General features: G+C 37.6%; 1 protein-coding gene across 2 annotated transcripts; it reads right to left on the bottom strand.

Moving 5' to 3' along the window:
* Positions 1 to 126: 126 nt before the first annotated feature.
* Positions 127 to 19384, bottom strand: LOC105442946 (histone-arginine methyltransferase CARMER-like). 2 transcript variants are annotated; one of them, XM_030996449.1, is made up of 13 exons: positions 19182 to 19384; positions 14272 to 14400; positions 11989 to 12104; positions 11318 to 11422; positions 9720 to 9830; positions 7697 to 7874; positions 7079 to 7169; positions 6635 to 6716; positions 6008 to 6183; positions 5118 to 5172; positions 3905 to 3987; positions 3102 to 3364; positions 127 to 2476 (listed from the first exon to the last, which is right to left on the bottom strand). In XM_030996449.1, exons 1-13 carry the CDS (start codon positions 19312 to 19314, stop codon positions 2106 to 2108), a joined length of 1893 nt encoding a protein of 630 aa, XP_030852309.1. In that variant the 5' UTR covers positions 19315 to 19384; the 3' UTR covers positions 127 to 2105. The 2 variants fall into 2 exon arrangements, with proteins under 2 accessions (XP_030852309.1, XP_030852310.1); XM_030996450.1 differs by having other exon boundaries at positions 3126 to 3364.
* Between the last annotated feature and the right edge of the window lie 930 nt (positions 19385 to 20314).

The following is a 20314-nucleotide window of genomic DNA, read 5'->3' as shown; positions in this document are numbered from 1 at the left end:
GATATAGGAAATTTGTTAGGTTTTATGAACAAAATAAAAAGCTACATAATAACATAATGAAGTGCACAGTGTAGAGATTAGCAGATGATACATGAACTAACAGTAGATAGGCTAAGATCGTTGTGATGTTACTGGACTATTAACAAAACTAAAAACTATACACTGGGGAAATAGAGATGAAAAGTAAGGGCTAGGGGAGAAAAAGAATGAGAGAGAGGGAGAGAGAGAAAGAGAGAGAGAGAGAGAATTTAGAAGGAACAAGTTTAGCTACAGTTGTTCAACTATTCTGTCATATCAAAACGGTTGTTAACGCCATCATAGAGGGCATAAAAATAATTGTTGAATTCGCCAACAATACTGCAGCTTGAATACACATATCCTCAATCAGTGTTTTTACTTTTATATTACACATATTGTTCAGAGTCATAAGGGCATAATCGCATTAACTCGTGTTACAGTATAGGATTTAAGGCTCGTCTGGCTCCAAAATACGATTAACGACACTCTAACCCCATCCAGAGTACAACATGAAGAAAAGCCCACCACACTATAAAATACTTGACAGTGTAAAGGAAGATCATTATTAACTGAATGCCCCAAGGGGATAGAACAGGCCCATTATAGCAATTTCCAACATCCTTTGTCAATTCAAATCCCATTGTTGCGCCCGCACTATTAATCTCCATATTCAATTGAAATTTTATGAGCGGGATGGGCAAGGTCCAATTTCATTGGATTGCAAATGAACAGAATCTATTGGCATTGTAAATCAAGAAAATGTATGATTGCAAATATTCCCTACAACAGATATACCTACACTCTGTCATCTACATGCTTAGAGATTGGAGGGGTTATTTAGTGATCAAAAACAGGAATACATTAGAATCAATTTATCTCTAAGGGAGGATACATTTACCTTATAAGCCACACAAGACAGATGGTGCAAATTTCAGATTCAAACTCCAAAAAACCCATCCTAGACCACTACCTATCTACACTAATATCTTACAGCCATAAAAGTTACAGATAATCGGCCATTTTCCCCAAAAGACAGCGGAAATTTATAACGATAACCTTGTACCAGTAATATAAATAAAATGTCAATCTCCACTGCATGGAACATGTAAAAGTTATCAACGAGTGAAATACTCTTTCATGTTCAAGTACTACAAAAAAATCCATGCAAAATATCCCAGATCACTCAAATAACTTAGGAATATATGAAAAATGGTTTAAAATAAAAAGAACTCCCCAATATAAGTAGTACATGGTACTGAATATTTACATCTGAGCAAAAGTGCTCAGCATAATGTGCATTGACACCTAGTTTGAGCTCTCCAAAAGAAGGAAATATAAGTTGAGATTATATTGAAGGATTAAATAAAGCAAGCATTGGTGTAAAATTTTGAAAGAAAATTCATTTAACTTCATCTCATATACCGTATATATATTTCATGTAGGATAGGAGAGAATGTTGAAGAAATAAGGTGTCAGTTTGGTTGATTTGGTTTGAATACAAAGAGGAAGCCAAATTGAGGAATGAGAAGGGAACCTTTTTTTGTAGGTCATTTTTTCTGATTGATTTCATTTAAAATACACAGAGTTGGGATTTTAAGCAGATAACTCCATGTAAAAAACAAATGTGTAATATTACTATTAAAGAGTAATCCTTTAAAAAAATTATGTACTATTTTGATCATTCCTATATTACCAAAGGTGTTCTAACCCTCAATTTAATATTGACAGGAGGGTGGGGCATTATCTAAGCCACTCCACGATTATATTTCAAAACATTTGGCAATTCTTTTGAAATTATACCTCGTAGGGCGAGATTTAAAAATGGAGCATCTGTACAGTATGTAGCATGATTAGCATACAGACTTAATCAGAACTCTTGCAAAGGCACCAAATAAGTAATAACTTTAACAAGCCACCTCCCTGCTCCCCCTCTACACCAACAAACTTTTTTACTGTACTGCTCTTCTGAAGTTCGGATTGATCAACAGCGATAACTAGCTGTTTACTGGAACTAAGAACGGATTAACTAGGGCTGCTTCAAAGATTGCCAATTCAGTTCATTCATTCCAAGGATGGCCCCCGGATCATCAGTTCATTTGTTGTGAGCCGTATTTATTATGCCTATGTTGTTGTTGGACACCGCCTACGTACACGCCCCCCATCTGATCGACCATCATGTGGCCCCCCTGCCTGCTCCCCGACGAACTGTGCGACATCCGGCCTGGCTGATGCTGCTGGGCCTGCGTCTGTTGCCCCTGTGGTCCCTGTTGCTGTTGTTGCTGCTGCTGTTGCTGGTACTGCCCGCTGGATTGATGCCCGCTGGATTGATTGTTGCTGCTGTTGGTGAAGCATAGAGACGACATTGCCTGACCCACGGAGGACGGGATGGCCACGGTGTACTGCCTCTGTGTGAGGCCTCCGGGTAGGACCGTACTGTGGGCTATGGGCTCGGTGTTAGCTACAAGAGAGAGAGAGAGATGAAGGTATATGAACTAAACTAATAGGATAGCATAGGTTGAAGAGAAGAGAAAGAGGTAGAAAAATATACATTCAATAGCATGCCAAGATAATGCCCGGATACAGACTTCTATCAAAGCCTCTCTCCCTTTGTAGAAGCCAAGACTGCTGCTTCGATCATTTATTGTTGCAATCTGAGTCATCTTCATATCTTTTTTGCTCAAATTGGAATTATTCTGACAAAACTGTGATTCATCATGAACAAAATATATTTTCTTCAATAAATTAATCGTTATTTCGTACTCCAGCATATGAAACAATGTTTAATTCACATTTCTAATCCAGCTCAGGTGAAGCAATACTCAATACTCTATAACTCGAAACTGGCAAATAACACTGGCAATCTTTACAGCAAGAACCTCTTGAATTCAGAGCAATGATTCAGAGTATGAAACTTCAGTGAATCTGGATCATGCCCCAAATTTTGAAAGTTCCTGAGGCTTGCCTTGAGAATACCACACCCCCCCCCCCCCCACCTAATGCATCAGTACAATGTATTAAGATTAGAGATAGGATTAAGATTAGGGTTTGGATGAGGGTTAAGGTCAGGGTCAGGGTCAGCTTACCAATAGGTATCGATTGAACCACACCTGTACTCAGCCCCTGTCCGTTGCTGTAGCCGTTCCCCAGGGTCGAGCCGCCGGCATCCATGGCGTTGCCGTTGCCCAGCTGGCTCCAGTAGCTCTCCGACGGTGAGGTGGTGTGGGCGCCGCCTTGTAGTACCTGCTGACCGGTGTAATGGAAGAGGGGGTTCTTCAGGTCCAACCTGTTGGTCGACTTGACCTCCGACCCGGGTGACTCAAGCTCAAGGTCGATGTCGTAGCTTTGCCTGTTGATGACACAAATGCAAAGATCAACAAGGATGAAAAGAAGATGGTAAACACCTAGTCAAACCTGCTTTAGTGACCACCTGTCTACAAAGACCACCTGTCTATAAAGACCACATTTTTTGTTTCCCTTGAAAATGGTTTCTCATTGAAACATGTACTAAAGGAACCTGTCTACAAAGACCACATGTTGCGTTTCCCTTGGGTGGTTGCTATAGACAGGTTTGACTGTACTATCTTTTGCCAATTGACCCTATTGCAAATAAGATGTTTGACAGTAGCTGGCGATCTTTCTCCCACACTGTGCTGGTCAGCACATGGGCAGATACGATACTTGGGTAGACGATAAATCAAGGTTTCTTCCAGCTTCCGTAGAGAATGTACAGCAGTGTCAACTAATTCATTATTTTACTAAACTATTGTTTAGGTTTCATGAACTTCCCCCATTGATGATTTAGACAGCTACCGAGTTTACCCTATTGGGTATTCCTTACACAAAGCCTAGATCAACTGATTCTTAACAAGAAAACTCTTCAACTTACCTTGCATTGGCGATGAGTATGACCTTCCCTGTTAGCCTTTGACCCTTTGTGACATACATAGGTGACCGTAGTAAGCATCGAACCTGTATTGCACACACACATGAAAAATATATCAAAGCTATTGAGGGCAGCCATTCTTAAAAATGAATCAACATCATGTTATTTCTTCATGACTAATGCTCCTGGCAAGTTGTAGATGACTCAAAATACACTTCTGTACAATTCTAACCTGTGGTCACATTTCCCCCAAATCAACCACGCGATATCAACCTACACTTGAAAAATAATGTATTAATCCTAATTTTCATACCCAACAAACAAGCAAACGAAAAAAGGAAGTGGACATCATCTACATTTCTCTGCAAAAAAGTTGATTACTGGTACTGGTAATTAAATGGATGAAGAGTGGATCACTGTTTGAAATTTGGTTGTATTTTCCCAGGCAACAATCAGTGTCATGAAGCTCACATTACAGCCATTCTTCATTTAACAACTGATAATTATCTACTGTGTATTCTGTTTTTTCTTTCTTTCTGTACTTGTATATGAAGTCAGTAGTTAAATTCAGTGAACCTACATGCAACAAGCCAAGCTTTTAAGTTGGGTCACTTTTCATTTCCATATTTCATGATTTACAGTACATCGTTTCGTTTTATCACTTACTATGATTCTGGAATTTTTACTTCCATACATTTATTGAAATATCAATGTTTTTTAAAATGTATGATGCCTTGATATTTTTGTAAACAAATATAAATATAAGTAATCAATCCATCAATAAAAACTAAGATTACAGCATTGAAGAGTGATGGTAATTGATCTATATTACTGTATAGTTACAGACATTTTGCTGTATTTATGTATTATAAAATGTACCAAATTTAGTCTGAATAGATTATTTTTTAATTATTGTATGACATAAAAGTATTTGCTTCTTATCTCCCTCACATGTGCCTAATACGAGGGTCAATTTTAGTTACACAGTCATGTATATGTTTGCTTCATCTTTATATTCTGTTTCATGTATGTACCAGCCAATGTGGCTTTTTTATTTTGAATTCTTTTAGGTGAACCCCAGGCATTCGCTGGTGCTAAATATCATAATGTTAATGTCATATAATTTTGTCAACCCTGTGATGTTTTCTATGTATTGTTATCATCTTGCCTGGAAATAAAATAAATAAAATGAATAAAAATAAATAAATGAGCATACCTGATACCAGTGAGTGAGAGGCTCGGTAGGTGCTGTGGATAGCCAAACAGATTGTCTGCAATAGAAAAACACAACAAACTGTTAAATGGCTTGCACCACAATTTGACGGCATGAGACCGTCCTGTTGGCTGGTTTACCAGAATGGCTAATGAAGTTTCAAAGAGTATCATTGTGCATTTTTTTGCAAGATACATAAAATCTTGTGGCTTTGATCTTGTAGAGTACCAACGTGCTGTAATGGTTGATTTGATGACATTAGATAAAACAGGATGGAACACTTGAAGGTTGATGACAATTACAGTTTTTTTTTTATAGATTTTCCCTATTAGGCTCTTGATTACTGAAGATGGAGGCAAGAATAATATCTCAACAGAATACAAAAGTCATGCAAGGGATATCTCCCATGCAAAAAAAGTGAGAGAAAGAGAAAAAGCAAAGAAGAGGTAGAGAGAGAGAGAGAGGGGAGGAGAGAGAGAGAGAGGGAGAGCACAAGGGAGAGGTAGAGAGAGAGAGAGAGAGGAATAGAGGGGGAGAGAGGAAGAGAGAAAAGAGCAAGGAGGAGAGAGACAGAAAGAGAAGACGAGAATGTGAGAAAGAGAAAGATCAAAAAATGATGTGAAGAGGAGACGGACCAAAAAAGAGAAAAGGAGAGTGACAAAAATGAACGTGAAGCTGACAAAAGGATGAGAGAAAGAGATGATGTACCAGGCGATATAGTGAGCACTAAAAAAAAAAAGGATTCGGGGGAAAAAATGACCCCCCCCCCCCCCTCCCCCTTTGAGTAAGATAATTGGGAAAAAATCTGGAAAATAAGGGGAAATAGGGGGAAAATCGGGGGGGGGGGAAGAAAAAGAAAAAAAACAGTAATTATCAGGCCTGGATGTACTCACAATGAACCATGGAAGGCTACATCAAACCAGAAAGCAAGGCCATGGACTGCTCCAGATTGATGCGTCTTGAACTGAAGAGGAATTTCAATTCTGTGAAGGTCACTTTCTTTCGTTGTCAAGAAGTCAACAGTGTACTTATAGGTCCTGGCTAGACAGATCTTGATGTCAAATGTGTCCTGGAGGTGCAAACAAATTGGGAATACTAGTAATAAACTCCAGAAAAATACTCTTTACATGAGATTGACATTAAGTAGCAGTGTGAAATAAGAATGCTTTTTGTATTATAACTCATTGCACAAACCACCTTAAACCAGATTTTGATTATTGTTCTTTCTTCACAATATTCAAATAAACGATTGCAATAACAACAACATCTATATTTTGAGAAAATAACTTGTACATTTTGTACGAGCAAATTCACTATAAGAACGTGTCTAACTACAGGCAAATAACCAAAATATTTCACCATGACCCTGCAATTTTTTTTCTACATTAAAACAAAAATTGTCACATACTTTATTTATTGAATATATTTATAACTATTGTCACTAAGACCTCGCAAGGTAAATTAATGGTGAGGATTTGCCTATTTGGCAGATGTAATAAAGAGAGATATCTTGGCCTTACCACGATGGGTTGTCTGAGGAACTCTTGTAGAGCTGTTTCTCTGAGGCAAGTTAGATCGACACCATGGAAGGACTGTTGATACCTGTAATGATAAACAACATCATGATGAGAAATGTAACCAACAACATTCCAAATTTATGTAGATACATGTATGTTTCACAATATTATCATTAACACATTTGGTAAATCAATGTTAAGTATGAATTACCAGATATATTATTATACCCCAATTTCTCCTCCAGTACAGAATAGCTATGCTGATTAGCATCAAAGAATCTTTCTGCCGTATCTGTTGATAGAAATATACACATGATTAAAAAGAATCAAAACCTAAAAATGCCCCGTATTGTAGAATAAAGTTATAATTGCTGGTACACTTAATGCAGTAAGTGTTAAAGACAGACTTTACTTCAAGAGATAAACATTAAGTTGCCTATAACTTACCAGAAGTTTGCTTTTGTGAATTGTTCCATGTAAAGAGCATCATCGGTGAACGGTGCAATGTGAACATCTCCTTGAGTAGGAAACATCTTACCTGAAAACAAACAATCAAAAAACATCATAAAATTCCTACAACTTTCTATAATACAAAGATAATATAAACACAGACATTAGTCTAAAGGCTTTTAAAACAGAATTGCATGAATATTTAAATCAATAAAATATACATATCTGTTTGACATACAAGCTTTTAAAAAAAAGAGGAAAATATGATTAATACAGGGAAAGAGAAATTTACCTAGTTAGTGTTGACTTGAAGGCAGAGGAATTATAAGGAAAACATTCTTTTGGACCGAGATGGCTCACTGAGGGGAAAAGGAAGAAAAGAGAAGGTGGAGAGGAGGACAGATATCATTGACAGAAAAGAAAAAAAACACCAAAGAGAGAGAGAAAGAGAGGGGGAAGGGACGGGGGGGGGGGGGGGGGGGGGGGGGTGGACAGAGGTGATTGACACAGATTAAAACAGGAAGAAAGAGGAAGAGAAAGAGAGAAAGAGAGAAAGAGAGAGAGAGAGAGAGAGAGAGATTAGGAATCTGATTGAGTGAAAGAAGAAAGACTTACCTCCTGGTTTGAGCCACTTCTTGGCATGGAGGAAGCTTTCTAACATCCTCTCATTAAAGAGCATGTACCCCATTGGTTCTGAGACGATCAAGTCCACCTGCTCGGGTATTGACACCTCCTCCACCTTCCCCGCGATCACGGAGATGCGGTTCCCAAGGTTGTTGGCTTTGACGAGTTGCTATGGTGACAGAGAAGAGAAAGGAGGGTTGCAGTTAACGGTACAAGGAATATCGAAGAGGAGAGTTCTTGGGCCATGTCTTTGACTGTGAGATCCTACCACCATGTGCACTCGTTCCTTCTCAGAGCAGATTGATGATGCTGTTCATGGCTCTAGTTTCTCCTTCAAGGAGCACATCATCTGTTTAGAGTCTTTGGACCATTTTTACAGAGTATCAACACTGCTGGAATAAACATCAATGTTTTTTTCAACTCTTCAACTTCTGCTGGGCTGTAAAAAAGGCAGATATAACTGAAAATGGAGACGAGTACGTCTGATGATTCAATTCAACACAAAGAATGCAGCATCATAGGGATGGATTCACAAGTCAAAGACGTGACCCAAGACGGTTAGGTCATATTTACAACCTGCTAAGGGAATAAAAGTAAAACGAACAGTGAATATGAAACATCGAATTCGGGCAAGGCAAAACTGCTACATTGCTGATTAAACATCCTAAGCCACAGAAAGAAAAGGAAGGCACATACACACAAAATCTGCCATAAATAAATGGAAGATGGTAATAAGAAAAGAGATATTACTTGGTTTTGCGGGAACATAATCTTTTTTCATCCATGAAGTACCACATTTTGCTGCATTTTGAGAAAGACTTAATGAAGATGGAGGAACTGAACCAGCAATGTCCAGTTTTGAGCCTTGCCCGCTGCAGTACTTACTGACCAACCAGTGACCCACAGTGACCATCAATTTCATCATCACCACAACCAGAGTGCATCGATACAGGGTTGTGTTGGCCACCAATATCATCGTCACAACCAGAATGAATCGATACAGCGTTGTTTAGAAGAGTACTACAAAACCATTGAATGGTACGCATGGAATCAACAGCCCCATCTTGATGTGAAGATAGATGCCACCCTGTGATTTGTAAAGGGCATTATAATAGCTAAAGCTGGCTAGGTGCGAATACCAAAGAAAACAAAAAATCAGTTAGTTGTGATACGATATGGAAGAAAACAAAAACAAAGAGGAGTTAAATGTAGATTACTGGTGTAGTTTCTTGTTTTGAAAAGCCTGAAAAGATAAGAAAAATAAGTATGATTAATGTTTCTCAGGATAAAAAGGGTAAAAGAATAAAATAAAACATTGAACGTACAAAATAACAACACACAACAAAGTAAATTTCATATACAAGTACACTATTCTTCAGTAATCCTATTTACTGAAAATGGCAATCACGTTATTAACATGGAATTTTCTTATTGTTTGGGGTTAAATCAACTATCATTCCAAATTGGTCTTACAGAGAAGCCGGAAAACACAGGTATAATTCTTTCATGAACAGTGCCAGCAGCGTTTATCCAAAAGATAAGTGAACCAAACTTCAGTCAAGACAAAATATTTCTCGACACCCAGAGAAAAGTTAAAGAATACCAATCACCTGAAGAAAAAAAGTCTATGAAAGTGTAGAATGTATAAAAACAACGTTGGAAAAAACACTTTAGCTAGCTTTCTACAGGTAACCATTTTAGGAGTTTGGAGAAAATAAAAGTCCAACTTGGGTTCCATAGGCACCCTATTCTTTGTGAGCATTTAGGAGTGCGTCGATTAGTCCACTCAACAATTTGTTGAGTTTTTAAAGTGCAACATTTCTTTGTGGAAGTATCAATGGAAGTATCAATGGAAGCTCATATTGTGATTACAGTATAGCCACAACAAAGACCCCCTTTTGAGAGAAAGACATTTTTTGGTGATTGATGTTTACAGGTCCTCTAGCAATAACAAATAAGTCCCTCCACCAAGCCCAGAATGTTCACACGACCTCAGGATGTTCACATGACCTACCTTGGCTTGTTCTGCTATTGAGCTGGCTTCAATGGCATAGACTTTACGTGCTCCGGCTTGGACGGCAAAGAACGATAGGATCCCTGACCCAGCACCGACATCTAATACAACCTGAATTAGAAGGGAGAAAATTCATTGAAATTAAATACTGTAATGCCCTGTTCAGATAACGTGAGGCAAAACTCGTCCCTATTTTCACGAAGTGACGGTAGTGAGGAAAATCGTAACGCAAAGTGAATGCAATTTTTTTTCACTACCGTCACTTCGTGAAAACAGCGACGAACTGCTGCATTTTTTTAATGACGATGCTTCACAATACCTATCTTATAATGCAGAGATTAGTGAATGCGTGCAGCTACCATTCAATTACAGGTAAAAAAATTGTTTTGTTTGTTTTGTTTTGTTTTGTCAGCTTTGCTAACAGCATAGTAGAAATGTGCCCTGAGAAGGATGATTTTTAAAATGCCCTCATACACAAAATATGAAATTGCTGAGTTTTTTAATTTCAGTTTCATGCCACAGGATTGTGTTGTCAAGAAATTTCTATGTAATGGGGCTTTTAGGAAGACTGAGTCAATTTGTTATCACTGCAAATACCGGTAGATTGTTTAAAAACAAAATCTTCATTAACAAAGCTGGTACAATTAACATGAGCTGCATTAACCCTATTTAGCCCGGGCTATTTTGAAACTGCATAGCCCAGGGGGGAGCTTCTCAGGCCCCCCCCCTGTGATCTCGGCCGTGAAACGCCCGATCGCCGCGAAAATTTGCATACATGTCAAGTGAAGTGTATAGAATACTATGGTAATTTCAATTTTTTTGAAAAATTCACTCATTTGCATATTTATGGTAATTTATGCAAATAAGGTCATTAAATTCACATTTTTGCCCATAAATCAGACATTATTCATATTTAAGCATTCTTTCTCACTACATATATTTGTTAGACCATTTGGAATAATAATACAACACAAAAATTTGAAAAACCAGGGTTATTCCTTATGTTATCTATTGTTTTGATAATTTCTTATGTATTTCTTTGTTTTTTTAACTTATGTATTTTATTGTTTTTGTTGTTTTATTTCATTTCCAACTATAATTCAACTATTTTGACCCCAAAATAAACACCTAAAATCTAAACAAGACCAAATAACCAATGTTTTACCTCTTTATTTGAAAAATGAGATTTCCATATGTTTTGTACACAAATCACAAAAATGAGCGATTTTCGGGCTGACATGCGAAGACAAAAGGACACGTGACTTTGTAATGGTAGGTCCGATTTTCGAAAAATTTCTTTCAAAAGTTGCGCAAGACTCGAAAGAAAAAGTCACAAAATTTCAGTGCAAGATTTTCTTGCGTTAAAAAATTATCGCGAAAAATGTCGAGGGGGGGCTTCTCAAGCCCCCCCCCCCCCGGGCTAAATAGGGTTAAAGCCGCTGAAGAAAAAAAAATGTTGAAGTTCGTCAGAAAGTAACATGTTAGGAACATTAGTGATGACTAAAAGAATACAATAATCTGTTGCCAAGCACTGAGAGTAGGTCAGATCCAGAGTAGGTCAGACTGTGATATGATGTAGACAATGATTTTAAACATACCTTATCTTTGAAGTCCTCATGGTTTGTTAACATGGCTTTCTGATATGTAGACGTCCTGATGTAATCCTGCATCATGTTTTGTTGTTGGGATAAATACCCATAGAACTGAAGGCAAAATAGGGGTAAACAAAAAAAGATGTCACGGTCAACTCGTTTGAAAAAAATTGTAAGAAAGGCAATAGAATTTTTATTTTTGAACACCTTTATTACCTTTCTTGGAAAATTGAACTGGCATAGTTGAGATTGTGGAGAAAAGTAGTTTGTTCCCCTGTGCCCTACCCCTGGGCTTGCATGCCTCTCTCTGGTGCTCATCCCCTCTACCAACTAAACACAACTTAGCATGTGCAGGAGTATGGTTTGTATTCTTGGTCATGAATAAATCTAATCGCTTACCAAAAAAGCAAAAAATTTTGAGTGACCAGTTTTAACAAATAGACTTTAGTGCTATAAACACTGTTAGGAAAACAACAAAAAAGAAATGTTGATATTCAATCATAAATATCTTGATAATTAGACAGGCGATCGGCTTGTAAAAGTCATGGGATTCCTGACTAACCTGAAGGTTTATAATTATGATTGCAGCATGAGCTAAATCCAGGATTTTGTTTCAGAATCTGAGGCAATGTTATTGAGTCACTTTAACAATCATGAATAATTCTATAATTGCTTACCTGAAAATACTGCACAGCCGAGGCTTCATCCGTTCTTTGTGTAAACAACGATTTCTTATCTGCTTGCTTTGCATTATACTTGGCTCCTTCAAGAATCTTCTCAAATCTTGTCACCTCTGTACAAAAATAATAATATGCGTAATACATCTAGTTACATGTATCTCGGCAAATAATAAATACATGTAAACATATCATGCACTGAGAGGCTCTGGTTGAATTTGTGGATTCTCTGAGGTGACTGGCAAAGTACTGTGTTCTGAGGGGCACAGCCCCCCTCCCCCCCACAAAAAAAGTCACTATAGCAGTTTGCCAGTCACTGAATACCCCTAATTTTACCCGTGCCTGGGAAAGAGTGCATCGTATCATTTGTATGTATGCTTCATATCTCTCATCATAGAAAGAAATACATCTGAAAATAAATATCTACTCCCACCTTTTTCCGAAATACCACACACTGTGCTTGCGAGAAGAGCTGCCATCATCCATGCCACAGTGGCTGTTGTGGCGATATTGTGATAGGCCTAAATATTGTAAGCTTTGAACGGGATACATGTACATGTACATGTATATCCAGGATATACGCAGATATGTCCATTTGCGTTGGATTTCAAGTCATGTAAGCCATTCCGGGCCAATTCTTGCGTTGCCATGTAGACAACATATCCAATATTTATTATTAATATTGATAAAATGTTAATATAAATGTTAATGTATGTACACATGAACTACATTTTTTGTATGTATAATACATTAATTCAAGGAAAAAGAAAGCTTATTCACAATGTTATACAGACATGTAAAAAGTAAATCGGAAGAGATAAAAAATAATCGTGGTATAAATCACATCATGAAAAAGAGATAAGACAGAAATAGTCTGAAGAGTATTACAACATTTTTTTTGTGCATACAAAGATTTCATTCCACATCATGCCACATTAATAAAACAAAAACCGATTTGAAATAAATCACCGACTTCAAAAGAAGATCACACATTTACCCAAGAAAAAAATATTGATCACCTATATTTAAATAGATTGAACCCATAATAAATAATAATAATAAATAAAAGAAAATTGGTCCTAATGCTTGATGTACAATTTGAATGACATACACTGTACATGTACATATAGTATAGTACATGTGAACAGTGTATACATGTATTATTACACCAAGCATTATTTATTTAATACTACACAATGTGTGCCTGACAAGATTATATGAAAGGAAACATGCTGGTCTGTCTTATTAGATTATGGCTGAAGTATGTATGTAAATAATATGCATTAGGAAGAGCCTAAGAGGGCATGCTCTCGTTGTATCAGCATTACATGTCCTCTGCATGTGAACGATACCTGACAGAAATATGGCATTAATGCTACCAGGCATGTATTATTCATAATCAGATACAGACTCAACGTGTCATCACCATATACATACTGTACATTTACTGTGTACAAGAGAGTGTGGTTACGACTCAAATACCTTCCACACAATATGAAATATTATTGATGATCTATACAATTTTTGTCATTTTTGTGTACAGTGTAAGTGCATTTTTTGGGAATATAATCAAATAATGGAAATAAAAATTGAATATTGACAAGACAGGGAAGCAAATGCATTAATTTTAATGCTGAGCAGGCTTTCCCTTATTTTTTTGAAATGGTATTTTATTTATTTGTTTCATTTTGTTTGTGTGGGCATGTACAGAGAGACATGACATGTACGTTATAAGAACAGTACATAGCTACATGTACAACTGTAGATGAGTGCCCCAGAGAATTCATTTCTTCTTAGGAACTAATGTACAAGCCCATAACAAGGCAACTACATGTACATGTAGCTGGTACATGTGAACAATGGTCATTGAATCAAGTGAACGGGGTAACAATCATACTTAAAGTGCTTTGGACGGTTTAGAAGTTGAAGAGCGCTTTATAAGAAGCAGGTACATTTATTATTATTATTTTTAAAGATATTGCTAGCACCATGATTTTCTTCCACAAAAGAATGAAAAGAATGAGAGCGCCACAACTTTTATTTCACTTTTACCAGATTTTAACTCCTCTTCAACATTGAAAGAGTAAGATTTGGTCAACTGAAATTCATTACCTACAGCCTGTAGAGCTATCAGATCAGCTTGCTATCAACTCCAATGCCTTTTTAATCTATTTTCTTAGATTTTTGTTTTGTTTTATTTTGTTCTACTTTTAGTTGCTAAATTAAAAAATAAATCAATCTCAAGCCTTAATCAATAACAACAAAAAAGTTTGTTGAACTTACCAAACTCTGATGCAAAGTGAAGTATAATACCATTCTCCTTGATGTTGACCATGTATGCTAGTTTGGTTGCGCGGCATACTGTTGTACTATTTTCCTTACCAAGGTCAAAGGTTAAGACTTGTTGGTTACCTGCATGAAATAAATTATCATAGAGACGGTTTTTAATTGTGGGTTATCATCAAGAAGCTGCATATATTAGAGAAAAGGTTCATCCCACACACACATGTATTTCTAAAATCAAAGATGGTTTAAATAAATGCAGAAAATTGAGAGAAAAAGCATTGGCGAAAGAACATGAGTATTAATAATAAACTAAACAACTTGTCATCAGCGCTCAAAATACACGGGGGCGGTGGGCGATTCGCCCCCGTGAGCTACATAATCGCCCCCGTCAGGCTGCTCACGGGGGCGATTGCAACATTAAAAATCGCCCCCGTGGAATTATAAAATAAAGATTATCTTTTCTGTTATAACTTTAACACAATATTGAGTTTCAATTTTCAAACCTTAAACCAATGAAATGGAACTTAGATTAGCGTGCAAGATTTCTCGTTTTATGAGTAGGCCTAGTTATTACCGATTCAGCTCGCAGTGCAGTGCTGCCGTCATCAGTGGTTATAGGCCTACTGCGCCGTTAGTAGCGGTACGTGTGCACGCTGCCGCGCCATGTCTGCTGGAGCTGGAGGCGATCACGCAAGGGCAGAAACATGGTCATGGAGAAGTTTTTCGTTGTGAAAGCGTTAACCCGCTGAAATCTGGTGATTTCAAATGACCAGCAAATAATGAAACTCGACCAGTAAATCAATATTAGGGACTTTTATATTTGCACGATGAGAACGTGGACTGCAACGTGTGACCTCCTTTTAAGGCAGTGCCAGTGCTTAAAAGGATGTGACGTGTGGCTGCCAGTGCCTTAAAAGGACGTAACACGTCCACGCAAATCTAAAAGTCCTTATTGAGAAGAAGAGGAAGACCAAGATGTTGAAGAATGATATGGTAACATGGGCAGATCTAGGGGGGGGGGGGGGGTTAGGGGGTTTAACCCCCTCCTCCCGGCCCCCTTGGGCTGCCAAGTGAAAATGTGACATTAAAGCGGGGGGGGGGGGGGGGGGGGGAAGAGATGCTGGAGAGGATGACTACTAATCAATTTTTTTTAGGGGGGGGGGGAAGTGAAGCGCCGTTTTAGCATGACTTTCTTTTTAACTCTTACTTTCACCTACAGTATCTCAGATAACCCTAAGTTTTTGGTTGCTGCTTTATATGTAGTTGATAATGCATGATTAAAATAAAGAGAGAGAGAGAGAAAGAGAGAACCACCATCATTTTGCAATGGTTCAGGGTTCGTGTAATGTACATTTGAAACCATTTCTTGGCGTCTCAACCCTAAAAAAATAGCAACCCTAAAGAAATAGCAAAACTATTTTTAAGGAAAAGCATTATACTGAATTAAATAAAGATTAATAGCTTTATATTGGATCATACTAATACTGATACGGGCAAAGACAATGTGGTATTTGTATAGAGGTATTTCAAAATGACATTCTGATAATCAACATTTGTTCTGGTATCATATGTATATACGCATAATACAACTGATCTTTATGATTTCTTAGCATGACATAGCTTCTTCTCCCCCTGCAAACAAAAAAGAAAACATGGTTGTTTAATAAAAGGATCATGTGACAAATAATCATTGTGATTCAAATTGATGCAAGGATTTTTTTTTAATAAGCAATGCTTTTCACCAGAATCTTCTTTGTAAAAACAACTTTTACAAATCTCAGCCATGCAAATCTGCCACTGTGTTGTAAGATCACTTTCAGATTAGGAGAAGTGTATTCTATAATGAGTATTTTACATTGAATGGAACGTCACAACTCAGAAAGCATGGATGAGATTTGTAAAAGTTGTTTTTACAAAGAAGATTCGGGTGAATAGCAGTGCTTATTCAAACAAATATTCGCATCAATTTGAATCACAATCATTATTTGTCGCTTAATCCCTTTTAATGACCTTGTTTTCTTTCTCGTTTGCAAGGGGAGAAGAAGATATGTCACATTAAAGACATCATAAAGATCAGTGTTGTATGCATATATATTATATACACAGGCCAGTAACAGCTATGTAGCTTGTAAATTTGAAAGAGGGAAAATGCTGATTGAAATGATAATGATGAAATAGCAAATAATTGAGGAGTATCGTAGGTACCAATTCAATGGATATTTGTAAAAAAAGAGCCCCCGTCAGTACTAAAAGAGCCCCCGTGAGAAGGCTCACGGGGGGCTCTTTTTGGGGGGGAAGAGCCCCCGTGGACAAAAAATTAATTTGAGCCCTGCTTGTCATATCAATGATTTCCTTGGTGACCATTTCATGTACGGACTTTTTCAGCACAATATTTTTATCTCAAAATTTTGAGATGGAAAAGAAAAGAAATGCCAATTCGACTTCAGGCATTTATGACTTAAAAATAATAATTACCGGTACCTAATGATTCTTGGTGAGGATGGAAAGGTCACAGGTCAACAACTGTAATTGACCATTTGTGTGATGTAATAAAATTTGATAAATCATTTTTAAATATTAGTTACAATATTACCACATTCACCTGTTATGAATAATCGTATTTCAAGAGTCAGAAATCAGAATGCGAATTGCATTAATTGTTGCTGGGCAGCACAAACATTATGGCTTGTCCTTTCTAACAACATGTCAGGGAAAAAATTAATATTTATTTTTCGGGGGCTACTTTTCAAGCTTGCCCGCATGAATATAACATTCTTAAACTTGTTTTGCATTGAACTCTATGCAAATTTATGGGGGCTCTTTTTTGATTTTCAGGGGCTCTTTTGGGCATTTCGGGGGCTAATTCGCCCTGAGCCCCCGTGTATTTTTTTCACTGCAACATGTAACATATGAGATTGGCACTCTGATTATTGAAATAATTTTTTTTTAAACAGACGAATGACATAATTTGTAACAAGGCATTTAAAGAAAAATTCATTAAATGTGAGTACACCTGTACAGGTGTACATTATAAAAATGGCCTATTTCTTAGAATGTGAGTGGGCATGATCATAGCCCTGTAAATTGGGGCTTTGATCGGATTGGAAGATCGGAGCGACACCCATGCACCTTTGATCGATATCGGCAAAAGTTATCGGCCGATAGTATTGGTTACATTTTTTAATTTTTAATAATTTAAATGCCGAAAATTTTCTGCACAGCTAGGATTATTTTGTCATATGTAGCTGTTGTTGAGACAATGTTTGTTGATATTAAGTGCCTTTTGATGACTTAAATTAATAATATTAGTCTAAGAGAAGAGGCAATAAATGCGAGCCGCCATCTTGGATTTTAATGACAATGGAAACAAAATGTGTGCCTACATTATAATCCAAGATGGCGGCTCACATGTTTGCCTCTAATCTTAGACTATTTATATTATCAATTTTAAAGTCATTGAAAAGGCACTTAATATCAACAAACATGTTCTACAACTCCAAATTGCAAAATAATCCGAGCTATACAGTACATGTATTTTTAGAATTTGATAGCCCAAAACTTGAATATTTTCGGCATTTAAAAATTAAAAAAAAAATCTACCAATGTTTTATCCTGATCATTTTCATTGATCGGCTATCAAAATTTATTATCTGATTTCACCTGATCGGCCCCTTGTCTGATGATCGGTTACAGAGTTCTTCCCTCACCCTTACCCTCTATAGGAAGTTGTACAGTTCACCAAATAGAAATAGATTAACAATTCTGTGTCCCAGCCTCCCAGTAATGAGTTGCATGCCCAAGGGAGACTATTTCCTATACATTTTATATTGAAGACGTTTTCCAATGTCCAGAAACTTTGGACAAGATATTTGGTAGCAAAGAAGTACATTTACATGTATATGTGGGACAGTGGGAGTCTCCCATCGGTGATATACTGATTTTCCTGTGCTCATGTTTGCTGCAAATGGATTACATACAATGTACATTGTAGGCTCAAAACAACAATATGACGAGCATCTTTTTTGGCTGCTAGTGCTAAGGTACGATCGCATAGCTGCAGCACAGCTCGCTCGCAGCAAACATGAGCATTCATAATATAGAGCGCCATGTATACACTCGAAATTGCTTAATATGCATGAATCGAAGAGACAGAGGCCTTCTTAACCACTTGCATAATCAGCAATTTCGAACACATTTTAAGTCAAAATTGTAATTACTAGACCTAGAATCTACCTCTTAACATTGCAAAAAAAGTGACCCGACCCGCTGTTCGGATCGTTTTAAAAAACGAGCTCCCTGTACTGTAGTTAATTATGATGATGATGATCATCATCATCATCATTACGCGCCGTCACCAATTTCACACACACGCACGCACCCCATCGTCAGTATTGGCCTAGGACGGAGTAGGATAGTATCCCATTGAATTGTATGGTGCAGCGGTTTGCTGTGAATCCTGTGAGAAAGTGTACATCATAATGGCTTCGTTTTTAGGAAAAAATGCTCCTAAACAAAAGACTCAAACTCTATTTGAACAATTCAAAACAATTGATGAAGATTAATTGATTTTTTGTATTGTTTTTAATTCAATTGACCGTCCCAAAAAGGAAGTCTTCCCAGGCCAGGCCAGAGCTTCTCTAATGTAGTGCCGATTTCATTTCTTATCTTCAATATCATGAAAGTTATATTACGGTCTAGGCCTACCGGTACTTCCATTTCGGCATCTACAGAATATAACAAATAGGTCTAGGGTGAATGAATGGGGAGCAACCCCGACAGCGGCGGCAATGCTGGTGTTTTTGACAGCAAGATAGTGATAGTAATAATAATGCATACGAACTTCGCGTCGAGCTAACAAAGATTGCATATGTAAATGATTTGTTCTAACCAAAATCAAAGGATCTTACCATTATATAGTGTAAAGATAGGTTGGTCATCTTTTGTGGATACTTGAAGTTTGAGAACATTTTGTGTTTGCTGTGCTATATCGCCTTGATCTGACAATGAACTCAGGCGCATATTCTCGAAAACGATCGCCATGATGCTATCCTGCCCCGCGGTAAATGCACTGACAATGCATGTACAGTAAAACTGTACTGCTTGACTCGACGTTACGCTTATACGTTGTATACGTTGTGTGCATGCATGCGCATATACGTGCATGCATTGAGCATGGAATTTAGCATTGCATTGTAATGAATGAAACTCGTGCAGAGACACATTTTTAACGCCCTCAGTGGCAAAAACATTATACTCAAAGTAAAAGGTCCAAAATCTGCGAGTATGTTGGTATTTTGCGGGGGGGGGGGGGGGGGGGGGGGTGAAGTAACACGATTGTTCAACCCATGGTCTTTAGCATCTGAATTTTAAATGGAATGACGATCCTTGATTCTTGACATTTTTCTCTCAATACTCTGAGCCCCGACACCAATCTATCATTTCCAATTCTACCTCTCCCTCTCTCTCTCTCTCTCTCTCTCTCTTTCTTTCCCTCAGCATCTCAGCCCCTCCTCTCCCCCCCCCCCTCTCTAGCTCCCTCACTCGATCCCCTCTTCGAACCTATCTTTCGATGTATTCCCTCTCTGTCTCCACCCCACTTTCTTTTATGTACATGTAGGCTATGTTGTCACCTTTTGCCTCAAATGAATTGATAAACATACTCATTGACTCTTTTTCATATTTAGCTTCGATGACAACCCAGGTTTCCACTGGGACGAGCAGCTATTATAGCGCAAACAATACCACTATAAAGTAGACTCCCTCTCCACCCGGCTTAGCACGTTTTTCTGTATTCATCAGTTTCACTTTTCTTTTCCTTTTGAGCCAGTGACGTAGGACACCAACTCTTTTATTAATTTCTAATGGAATCGAGTGATATCATGATGTGACGAAATACGCATCATATTTATTAAACAAAATAAAAGTGACCTTGCCATCCGTAAACCCGCACTTTGTTAGCCTTTGCCTCCCTCAAATATCTCAGTTCCTCTAGCTTTCTCCATTCCTATCTCTCTCTTTCTCTCTCTCTCTCTCTCTCTCT

Source organism: Strongylocentrotus purpuratus, unplaced genomic scaffold (assembly GCF_000002235.5).
Source record: "Strongylocentrotus purpuratus isolate Spur 01 unplaced genomic scaffold, Spur_5.0 spur5_scaffold_3, whole genome shotgun sequence".
Taxonomy (NCBI): Eukaryota; Metazoa; Echinodermata; class Echinoidea; order Camarodonta; family Strongylocentrotidae; genus Strongylocentrotus; species Strongylocentrotus purpuratus.
The sequence above is the reverse complement of the archived record's forward strand: the minus strand, read 5'-3'. Positions and strand labels throughout refer to the sequence as shown.